The sequence below is a fragment of the Chaetodon trifascialis genome, chromosome 21 (genome assembly GCF_039877785.1).
Source record: "Chaetodon trifascialis isolate fChaTrf1 chromosome 21, fChaTrf1.hap1, whole genome shotgun sequence".
NCBI lineage: Eukaryota > Metazoa > Chordata > Actinopteri > Chaetodontiformes > Chaetodontidae > Chaetodon > Chaetodon trifascialis.
The window spans coordinates 12,028,471-12,040,667 of NC_092076.1; the positions used below are offsets into that span (position 1 = coordinate 12,028,471).

The window sequence follows — 12,197 nt, forward strand, 5'->3', positions numbered from 1 at the left end:
AACAATATTTTTTGAGAAGCAGAGGGAGAGAGCGAATAAGAGTGGGGAACAAACAGTCCCGTCCTCATATAGACTTACCCCTCTTCATTCAACAATGGGCTGCTCCTGTGTTACTGCCACAATAATTCTTTATGTTGTAAAATTATATTCATTGCTGCTTTGTGAATTATCATATTGTATTGGCTGCCTGTGCTATTGGAGAAGGCAAATCATATGCAGTGCTGCTAAAATCAAAGCAAATTGTCTACACATCCACACCAAGATCACAACAGATACAGGCACCAATAGCAGGCTAGGTAGATAGCTAGTGTAATATATTTAAGTGATCTAATTGATACCTTTGTGAAGATTTAAAAAAAAAAAAAAACTACATTAAATTCCTTCAATAACCATGTTGCACAGTGGCTTCATCTAAGCTGATGCACAGCAGATCTAACCCAAAAACAGACTTGACTTGGACTTGTATGAAATGAAGATCTGTGTAAATCTCTCCTCTCTTCTTCCCCCCCTCCTCCTTCACACCTGTGCCCAACCCCCACCCCAGCCTGTGACTGCCATCCTGTGGGTGCAGCAGGCAAGACGTGCAACCAGACCACAGGCCAGTGCCCCTGCAAGGACGGCGTCACCGGCATTACCTGCAACCGCTGCGCCAAGGGCTACCAGCAGAGCCGCTCACCTGTGGCCCCCTGCATCAGTGAGTGACTCACACAGGCATGCATACACACAACCACTCACTGCATGTGACACTGATAACGTACACTTCAGTTTGTTCATTTTATCAGCTTGTTAGTGAGTCACTGCATAAAACTGTAAAGCACTGACGAGCTCCATTGTGAAGAACATAATATAGGAAAAGCCATAATATGTAGTTACAATAGAGTCATGAACTGCACTAAAAGCAGCACAGACTCAAACCATGGAGATTACAGAGCATAATTGAAAGCACACTTCCCTGTCGCCTAAAGTCATTCTGGGCGTCTGACAGGCACACCCAACCCTATCGCTGCCTTTGCATATATACAGTACATGTGTGCTGTGGGTTTGCATAGCCACTGAAAATTCAATGATAATTTCATAGAGAACAGCTCGAAACATGTGTGCAAACAAGGACACAGATGTAACGTCAGGCTAAACTGAAACATGATCTTTGTCAAAGTGCGAGTGGAGAGCCAATAGTGTGAGAATTCAAGACTTGGTTATTGTTGTTCCACTCGCTGTCAGCGGTGTACAGTATGTGTGTGTATGTACTCTACTTGCTGTAGTATGCATGTTGACTACATCAGGTTTTTAATTTCCTGTGACAAGCATACATGTGCACATGTGGGTCATGAAATTTGTCAGTGGCCCGGCACATGCATGCATGTGTAATAGGGGGCAACTTTCCACCACACTGTGTGCCAGGCGGTGCGGGCACACACTGCGCACACTCGCAAGACAACCTCCACCAAAGCGAACCGTGCCGCCCAGTGCCACATGCTGCCATGTTGTCTCTCTCACATGCAGCTCCGGAGCAGATGGCGGATGGGCGAGAAGGGGAAAACAACTGTGGTCATGGATGGCAGACCCCACTCATTTTAGCGCCACTGAGCCTTCCAGTGAGAACAAGAAGGATTGTGTGTGCGCATTGAAGTACATGCATAGCGTTAATGACAACTGCGTGTGTCAATATGGCCTCATGGCGGGCATCTTACCACCTATTGAGGCTCAGGGACCCCAAGACAGAAGACAAGCCCATTAAGCAGCCAATTAGTATGACGGCAGCAACCCTCATCTGAATGATCCTTTCATCATCTGTCTGTCTTCACAAGATGTGGCCACAAGGGCACACAGATTCAAAGTGGCTTTAGCAGCTGCGCCTGCCTTCACAAAGCTCTGTGCCCTTGTTTGTTTTTGTTGGCGGGGTGTCCATAATTTCAGAGAGACAACTGCTGCTTTTGCCTCAACAGCTTTCCAACAACGCCCCCAACTCCCGCCAACTCACTCCCACTCGCTTGGTTCAAACCTTCAACCTCCAAATCCAATCAAAAGCAGATCCTCTGGGTGGATGCTAAGCCAGCATTCCAGTAACTCTGTTTACGGTAAATGCAGAGGGCTCATTGTTAGCATTAGCATTTGTATTGGAAAGTTGCATACGATTAGAGAAGTCCTGGAGGAATTCCACAAGGCACTTTTTAGAGTAGCCAGCGGGCACAGCGAGGGAGGGCTGCATCTGTCTCAAGACGATCCAACTAAAATTGCCCCCTTGCCATCTGTCCATCTGTCTATACATGCTTGCATGGACATTACACAGCAGTGTTAACCCAGCATCTGTTAGGGGAGGACAAGACTAATCTAGGGCAACCACCTTTCCTTTTAATCAGCGCGCCTCAAAGAATCAGCTTCTATCTCTGATGTATCAAGTGTGCCAATTTTGAAAGGATTGAGTCACTCTTACTAAGTGTTTTTGTGGTGCATCTGCTGAGTTTGACTCAAAACTTGAAAATTGGTCCTCTGACCTCCATTATTTCTTCCACTTACACTGTCTCAGGATCTTTCAATATATTCCCTAAAAATGATGGTGAAACCACCACATTAGTCCGTGGAATGCGTGGTTTATTTGAGCCTGTCTTCCCTCTCACCACCAATAAGTATTCCTGTCAGTCTGTCAGTGTTTATCTTGCATGTCTGTCTGCAATTCCCCATGTGTTTTCATGTGCATACTTGACACATGTTACAATCTAAACCTACTGCACAGCAACCCTGGTATATTTTATTGTTGGCCTTGGTGAGCAAAGACACTTTGTACTTCTCAATGCTAAGCTTTGTATTCTGTTGTGGGCGTATTAATATATTCACAAAACCCTTTACCCACTTTTTGGAATTACTTTTAATGAATTCAGACATACTTCATTTCTCTGACCACACACGTACTCTTAGCAGGCATCCAGCCAAATCACTTAGGCCATACTTGAAAGGTGGGGATTTACATTTAACCAGTGAAATAACTTTGTATTTCTTCTGTGTATTTCAGAAATCCCAGTGGTCAACCCCACAGCTGTGGTGAGCAGCACGGAGGAGCCAGCAGGTTAGTATACGTTCTCTGCACCTCGCCCATAAGCACCACTGCTTTATGAGAGGAACAAAAACATATTTTTTAATATTTCTGGACTTGGGTTTTAAGGTGTGGAATAAATATTAATGAAGGGTGGGCCCCGTCTTTTGAAGTCCTGCGAAAAGAACGAGTGCGCCGGGACCTGCAGAATTTTTCCATTGTCTTAAAAACCTGTGTCCTTGGCACAGTTTCCCCAACCGCTAACCTCAAGTTAGTGGAGCCATGCTGGGCTCAAAATATAGCTGCAGTTTAAAGCCAAGGCCGACAGATAGGCAGGTGATTAGTTAGAGTTTAGCTGGGAGATATAGTGGAGGGGAGAGTTCTGAGGCGTGAAAAGAGTGTTGGCAAGTGACTGGGGGGAAATTTGTTCAGTCTCTCCGTCCAACTGTCCAATTTAGGCTCCGGTCAATTACCCTGCCCTTATTTTTCATTGTGCAGCCGTTTGATTTGAATGGCGGTGTTGATTTGGAAATGTTGATTCATTAGTGGGTTTATATCATATATCATCACTCAGATCGCACCTCCCACTTTGCCACTGATACATTACTGCACTATTCAAAGCATGTAGTTTTATTGTTTTCTACAAATTATATATTTTCTCAGAAAGCTCACTGCAAATTATACTTTTGACTTATTGCTGTCTTATGTTTCAAAGGTTACATGTACATTTTGAAGGTATGAGTTATATAGAGTTAAAGATATATATCAAATTTAATGGTATATAATGAGCAAACTGGTTTACATTAAAGGATCAGTTCGACGTGTAGGCAACACGCTGATTTGCTTCCTTGCCAAGAGTTTGATGATAAGATAAATATTATGCCACAGCCGAGAGCCAGTTAGCTTCTCTTAGCATATAGACTAAAAAACAGGAGGAAACAGCAAGCAAAATCCACCTATTGGCACCGCTATGCCTCCCAGATAAACATTTGGGAATTTTTGTTTAATCTGTACAAAAACTGGAGTGTATAAATGAGGCACTGCGACGGTAAAGGGGTGCCATCTAGTTGTTGCCTGGCAAACACATGGTGATAGCAAGACTGAAGAAAGTGATTGCTGAACTGCAACAGATTAGAAGAATTATACCACTCTTTATAGATTAGCTAAAATAAGCTAACCAATAGCTTAGCTTCGGATAGAGCCAGGCTAGCTGCTAAGCTATCTGGCTCCAGCTGAATATTTACTGCAGACATGAGAGTGGTCTCTGTCTTCTCTCTGCAAGAAAGCTACGAAGCGCAGTCTCAAAATTCTAAATATTTCTTTCAAATAGATATATTGACAATGCATTTTTCACATTTGCTGCTTCTTTTCACATGTACAGCTTCTCTCATTCTGTTTCCTTTCACTGCTTGGGCCTCTGAGCCTTCTTAAAAAACAAAAATGCACAGTCCAGCCCTTTCTTGTGTTCATTACTTCCCTGGGAAAATGTTACGGGGTCTAAGAACACAAGAGTTGTTGATCGCCAATTCACCTCAGGCTCTACCAAACACACCAGAGCATTTCCCCCATCTTTCTCCTTCCTAAACTACCATAGAACGAGCTTCGGCGTCAGAAACCTAAGGCCCCTAAATGTTTTTGTGTAAGGGGCGGTGGATGCAATTTGTCCTTGTCATGGCACAGTGAGAGGGGTTCAAGGGAATGAGGGCATCGAGAGCCCCGGAGCCAATTGTGAGTGTTTTCAGTGGGCCGGTCTTCTGGGTCAGTGGGCGCGATTTACCGAGAGCTTTTCCAGGTGAACAGCCAGCAGTGAGAGACTCTTCATGGGAAAACACACACTGTCTCCCAGCCAGCGTTTCACCACTGATACCTTTAGGCCAGCCACTGTATACCACACACACACACACACACACACACACACACACACACACACACACACACTCATACTGGCAGTGATCTGATGAAATCCATGCACATCTCATACAAATGCATGCCTGTCACAGTTGCATGCACACTTACATGATAGCGATCTGTGCATGAAACCACACGCTCACTTCTAATGAAAAAGACCTTAAGCAAGCTTCGATATTTAATATCATTTATTTAAAGTCTGTGAGTAATGTATAACTCACATACACACAAATCCATCCACACATACACCTCTGCACCCGTCCACATCTACACCTCCGCTCCTCGTTTTTTTTTTTTTTATTATTATTTAAAGTCACCCTGTCTCGAGGTTATTGGAAGCTGCCATCTGCTCTCTCTTTCTCCCTTTCTTTCCTTTTCTCTCCTCTCTCTAGCTAATAAAATCTCCAGTGCTCTGATATACAGCCAAGCCTCCTGGACATTTTTATGGGCTCCCCGGTCCCCTGTTTCTTCCCTCCTTCCATTGCTCCATCCGTCCTTCCCCAAAAAATGAACGATGCAACACCCCGACTCTCATGCAACCCAGAAATCGTAATTTCTCTCCCTCCTTTTTTCTAACTGGGGCATTTCATGTCCAGCAGTTTTATTTGGTTTGCTTTGGGAAGCAACATGACTGAATGGTTTTCCTTTTGAAGGCAATGAGAGGCCTGACTGCAGATACCAGCCCAGTTACTAGCATGTGGTTTTTTCAGTTTCATGCTCTGACATTCCAAACGAGCAGCATGGTCAGCTTCTTGCGACCCTTTGCTATAACACGTTGGAGCAATCTTGGAAAATGAGTTCCTTGGCATTCTCTACATTTTCAGTCCATCATTTTCATATTATTTTTTCTTAACTTTGTGTCCTTCTCATAGTTTTGTAATTGAAATAAGTGAATCCAAAATTCTATGGTTCATAAAATCCAGTGGCACCAAGTCAAGTCTGGTAGAGCCTTGCTAATGATCAACAGTGTCTCTTTCTTTCTTGTCATGGCTCCAGTAGCAGTAGTTACCATGAGCACAATTTAAAAACACAGTGCAAGGCTTTAAATTTAATGTTATCGATTTTTAACATGAGCACTTTCATCTGTTTTTGAGCGTTTATTTAATTTTGTCTTCTTTGATCCCCCTTCCCTCAGCTCTCAGCTCATGGAAAACATATTTCATGATTTCAAGATGACAAAATAAATATTCCAGGATTACAAAACATGGACAATTACCATTTGCATGTGCTCCATTTGACTGAATCTATCTCCATCTTGGTCCATAGAAAGTGTTGTACGCTGTGATTTTTACATTGAATTCATTAAATTACAATTGAAATTAGCTTAGGTAAACTTGGCGCCACTGGGTGCAGAGACGTGAGGTTGCAGTCAGATAGGTAGCTGCTGTAGATAGGTAGTTGTAGATTGAGAAATTTAGAGCAGAATTGCTTCCAGTGCAGTTTCTATGAAGCTGAGAACGATGCTCCTAGATCCACAAAATCTAAACCAAACCAAAGCGAGAGTTAGTCAGTGAAGAAGAGACGTGACATTGGCCATTCTGCCACAAGATCCAGTTTAACTGTCACAATGGTAATTATAACACCTCATCACTGCCAGCTCCACCTATGAGTGGTCGGCAGAGGTCATCTGTCCAATGTGTGGTCTCAGTCGTCACGCTGGCAGCCAAGCTCTACTCGCATCCACCCAACCATGACCTGCTTCCACCACGCTCTGTCTTTCTTCAAGATCCCAGAAAACATGTCAGGCTGAACACTTTTACTACTCTGGTATGTGTCACTTGCCTCCCAGCACCGGCTGTTGCCGGAGATTGATGTGTGATTTGTCTAAGTTGTATTTTAGCACACAGAAACCAAACCAGGCCCAACATTCTCCAACCTGCTCCAGTTTCCGTTGCAGCCTTTGTCCCGTCAGTGAATATATATTGCCGTGAGAGCAAGTGTGAATGAGTGCACTAGCCGCAAGGTTATAAAACAATACAAGCAGGCCCACAACAACTTCGGCCTGCGTGCATGTGCAGAAACAAGCGCGTAGTGATTTATTTTGATGCTCCTGAGTGTTTTTATTGGTGGTTTCACAGTACATAACAGTTTACAATGTTTAGTCACACTAACCTTGCATTACAGATGTGCGGCTTGCTATTTATGCGCTACAAGAAGACCTCATAATGCAGTATGAAACGGTGTGAAATAGTCCTAAAATGTAACCTTATGGCAAAGATTCGGATTTCAAGTGTGTAAGTGTCCATTTTGAATTTTGTGAAGAAGATCTGTGGAGTTAGAGCCTGCACTACAGGAGTGAATCATGGTGGTTCTTGTTTGTGCAGATTGTGAGTCCTACTGCAAACCAGTGAAGGGCAACCTGAAGATCAACATGAAGAAATATTGCAAGAAGGATTATGGTAAGAGAGCAGAATGAATTTAAGACCATGATTAATAAATGCACTGTGCTGGGAGTATTGACCTGAGTGTGTTTCTGTCCTCAGCTGTCCAAGTGAACGTGCTGGACATGGAGACAGTGGGGGACTGGGCCAAGTTCGCAGTTAACGTGGTGTCTGTGTACAAGAGCCGCGGCGAGCCCCTGAAGCGAGGCGACAACATCCTGTGGGTGCACATGAAGGACCTGGCCTGCAAATGTCCCAAGATCCAGATGAGCAAACGATTCTTGGTGATGGGCGGCAGCGACGGTGGAGCGGGCACGGGGGCGAGTCCAGGGGTCGCGCCTGGGGCTGGAGCCACCAATCCAGGGGCTGAGCGTGTGGGCCTAATGGCTGATAAGAACAGCCTGGTGATCCAGTGGAGGGACGTTTGGACGAGACGCCTGCGGAAGTTCCAGCGCAAAGAGAAGAAGGGGAAGTGCAGCAAAGCGTGATGGAAAGCAGTGTTTGTCCCTACCTCTCCCTCCATTGCCCACCGTCATGGACCCTTACCCAGTGATCCCCCCCCTCCTCCCCCTGAATCCTTTGTCTTCGCCCATCACGGGAACACTGCACATTAGAAAGACTGCATGTACCCTACCTGTTTTAAGGACCACGGTTTGTGTATATTGTATAATTATTTTCCTTTTTATTTTTCAAGTTGTGTCTTTGTTATATCCGTTTATGTCCAATTGGTTTGCCTTAAAAAGGGACCATTAAAAAGGGTATGAAGTGTAGACAAAAGCAGACGCCATTCCCTCCCTCAACGACGACAGCGGAAATGTCCACTCGTCAGCTCCACCCCCCAGGGACCCTCCACCTCCTCCTGTTAAGACTGACTGTCTCCTGCCACTTTGTTTGACATATAAAACTACCAGTGCTCACACTTCACACACTTCTGAGGATTTTATTCAAGTGTTTGTCACTCCAGAGACTGACTGACTTCAGCAACAAGACAAGCTGCTCATCCTCAGCTTGGCCTCCTCACCTTTCATTGTTGAAACTCAACTTGGATCAACACGAGCTGCACCACCTGACAACTTATCAACATTTGCTGTTCAGAAAAAAACGGGCCTACTTGCTCCAGGTCTCTGCAGTAACTTCTCCAGACTGTATCTATAAAACTCTTGTCCCGTGAGGAACTAAGGGCTCCCATTGCTGGGACGTTTTCCACAGCAAACCTCACCACCACTGCTGCTGCCACCAGACAGCCCTCACAGAATAAACTGCTCATGTAGGCTGTTATATCTGCAAGTATTCAATGCCACAGCTCATAGTAGAGTTTATATTCTTCATGTGGCTACGTTTTATCTCATCCATCCATATCCCAGCCATATCCTTGTTTGAGATGGGTTGTTTTTTTTTTGTTTCATTTTAGGAAGAACAAACCCTGTTAGCATGTGTGAGTCACATTCCAGGCCTCCGGGGCTGTGCCTCTTCACTCCTAGCCCCTCTCATGAGTGGTTTGTAAAGTCATGCATCACCATCATGACTCATTGCTGTCACTTTTTCTGGAAGACAGATTAAGCGGTGTGGACAAATGGCTGGAATTTCAGAACAATACCAATATTTCCAAGGAGCCTTTTTGCTTTATGGATAATGTCTTCCGCTGGGTAGTGGCCTTCCAGATGTTGCTGTGTGGCCAATGCCATTTCTTTGTATTTAAATGTCTGAACATTTTCCTGATGTGTCTAGTGACTGGCAGGCTTTTGTTTGCCAAAATAAGAGATTGAAACGAGAGTTCCTTTTCATGCAGTAAAGAGAAAACAAAGTCGGATAAACAACATAGTTGTGTTTTTCTCTAGCATATTTTGACAAAATGAATGAGGCTGGAAAGTTTTTAGTGCTCACTGATTGTATTATGACATGAGAGGATCATATTTCATTCCTCATGTGCTTTGTTATGTTTGCATGTTTGTGGTTTTTGCTCGTCCATCAAAACCTTACAGTGAGCAGAGCAAGACCTAAACCAATATGAGCATTGAGATCCAAAGGAAAACTTCCCAAGTCATCTTCCCCCACTTTGCCCACCCTAACACAGTCCCTGTCATCCTTTGCCAAATAAGCATAGTGCGTTCTTAAATTCAATTAAGATTCTATGGGAGTCAGGACCATCGAAAACCACAGAGAGACCCGTCTGGTTGCTCTCAAGCTTTTTATCTGCCTCTTGCTGTTATTTTATTTTGTAAAGCACATTACAATTTATTTAAACAGTACAAGATAAACACACCGTTTTGAGGGGCACATAAAGCTAGCGTAGCAGTGAGTGTGCCGACAGGCATGTCATGCTAGCTAGTGGTTACGCTTCTCTGGCTGCGGTGGTATGTCTGGTCTGTCATCCTTCCAAAAGTGTCTCTCCTCTGCTCTCTTCTCTGTCAGCCACCACCCTCCCTAAACTCTCTTTTTAACCCATTTTGCATGTTGTGTATTCAGTGTTTTAGATAAGTGACAGCACAGAACAAGGCTGCCAAAGCCCCTCAGTGGTGTACCGTACTGCACTGTAGTTCTCGTTTTCACGTCTCCTGAGAATGTATGTCAAACTGTGAAGGACACACTCTCGTGGTCTGATTGTAAGTGTTCATGAAATAATGTCACCAAGCTCAAGAATGTGGACGCCATGACAGAAGATGCTACTATTATAAACTATGGGTTAGATGTCATTCAGATGATTGTGGATCTACAAGCTGTGCACCTGGCAGTCTTGTAATGTCATTTGAATTATCTAATTCAAAAACAACCCCTAACCAAAATGAGTTATTGCCCACCACAATTTCTGGTGTGTGACAATAAAAGTGCAAAGAAAAAAGCGTTTTGACAGCACTGTGTCCAGGGCACAATTCCCACCAATGGAATTTCAAAATTTACAAAAATGCAGAACCAAACAGTCAATTATTTGTGTGTTCGCTGTCCGCAGTGGCCTGTCAGACAGGTGCTGTTACAGTAGCACCAGTCTCCTCGCCCTGGTATGTGAGTATGGTGTGACAAGTTATGATGGATGGTCAAATTACGTGCCAGTGAGGCCTCTCTGGCGCTCAACCTCCTCCAACACACTCGTGGAAGAACTGCAGTGTCCTTGAATCTGGGCTTTAGATTTGGTGATGTAGAATCGCACAAAATCCCTCATTTCTGTCTACTGGCTCTCTGTTTTCCTTTTCTTAAGCGCCCACCCTGAATGTTGGAATAAAGATAAGGAGTAAGAGCGAGCCAGATGTTTGAGGGGTGGAAGCACAGTCTTGTGAAAGCTATTTAGTGAGCCTCATAGGGAGAGCCATCCTGTTGTTTTACGTTAACAAGCCCAGCAGCTTGGCAGTGGAACTGAGGCCATAACTGCTTTGCTTTGTTTCCCCCCCCTTTTCCAGCATTTATAGCATTCACAGGTGTGTGTGTGTGTGTGTGTGTGTGTGTGTGTGTGTGTGTGTGTACGAATGTGTGTGTGTGTAATTAACGCTACCCAAGTAAACAAGTGATGTGCACATGAACTGAACGTGCAGAGAGGTGAAGAGAGCTCTCATTTGAAGGCAGACTTTTTGGGGGCGGCAAAGCTTCTCAGCCACTGTTTAATGTTTGTCTGACCAGCCCATGATGAAGAATTATCATTTCCATTTTCCTGGTCTGATTCCCATTTTGTTTCTCTTTCACTTCCATCTCGCCTTGTTTAATAAATCTTGACACATTTTTAATGTTGTAAATATGTACTGAACTGCCTCTGCCATTTATGTTGTCTTTTGTAAAGCGTCACTTGGCCTGGGATGACTCACGTGTATGGATGTACAAACCAGATGATGTTATATGGATGTAGAAACCAGAAACATATGCTTTTGTGATCACGACCAGAAGATGTGGTTCAGTTATTACACAGAATGTATTCCTTTTGGTTTTATGTTGTTTCCAGACAACAACCGCCCAATTGTAAATGACTTTGCGGAGAATCGAGTGAAAATGTGACACGGGCTGATCGGACCCTCTGCTTTTCCCATCGAGGTACAGACGGGAACTGACACCACCACTTACTGTTACATTAACGTCCTGGGAATAATGCTTCGCTCACACAAAAATTGCCCACCAACCTTTTTTGGGGAGCAAAGGGATTCTTCCCTCAGTTCAGTCCTGCTCTTCGCTTCTGTTATATCAAAGTCTTCCTTGTACATTTTCCTCTGAGGCAATGAACCACTGACTTTTTAATCTAAATGATAAAAAAATAAATTATTAGTTAATGAGCTGTGTGTTGTTTTGATCATCTGTCTCTTTAATTGCAGTCATTAGCCTGAGCTGCGGAAATAATATCAAATTGATAGGTGTGTGTTTCCCGTTGGAAAGTATTCTCCCACACAGTGGCTGCTGCTCTGTTTCCACTCACAGGGGCTAGACTGGGGAAGAAAAGGGGGGGCCACTGGGTAGCGTGGGTCCCCTCCTCTATGAACAGAGCACAAGCTAAAGGTAAATAAACAATGGGGCACACACAGACTCTTGAATATGTACCTCACCTCTGAGGGAAACCCAACTCCAGAGTCAGGTCCAAAGCAGGAAACCCCTTACTCTCTTTCGCTCCCCCTCCTCTCTCACCTACAGTCTCCTCTCTCCTTGTCTCCCCACCCTCTAACTAAACAGGCCAGCTCCATCCATCCTCCTGAAGGTAAATTACAGGAAGGCGACCATTTATCATCGCTCTCCCTAGGCATAGCCATCAAGGCTTTGAGAAAAGAGGTTGCTGAGATTGTCTGGTCACACACACACACACACACACACACACACACACACACACACACACACACACACACACACACAAACACACACCATGACATATGTCTCTGCATCAAGCCCATCCATCCTGGACGTCCTGGCAT

The 12,197-nt window shown here is 44.3% G+C and overlaps 1 protein-coding gene across 1 annotated transcript in view; it reads left to right on the plus strand.

The window, feature by feature from the left end:
* ntn2 (netrin 2) overlaps positions 1-11,570 on the plus strand; it is a 30,967-nt gene extending 19,397 nt beyond the window's left edge. Inside the window, exons 3-6 of the mRNA XM_070991148.1 lie at positions 545-694; positions 3,011-3,064; positions 7,264-7,338; positions 7,423-11,570. Coding sequence (XP_070847249.1) covers positions 545-694; positions 3,011-3,064; positions 7,264-7,338; positions 7,423-7,808 — 665 coding nt within the window. The 3' untranslated portion in view covers positions 7,809-11,570. The remainder of the gene's footprint in view (positions 1-544; positions 695-3,010; positions 3,065-7,263; positions 7,339-7,422) is intronic.
* The last annotated feature ends 627 nt before the right edge of the window (positions 11,571-12,197 follow it).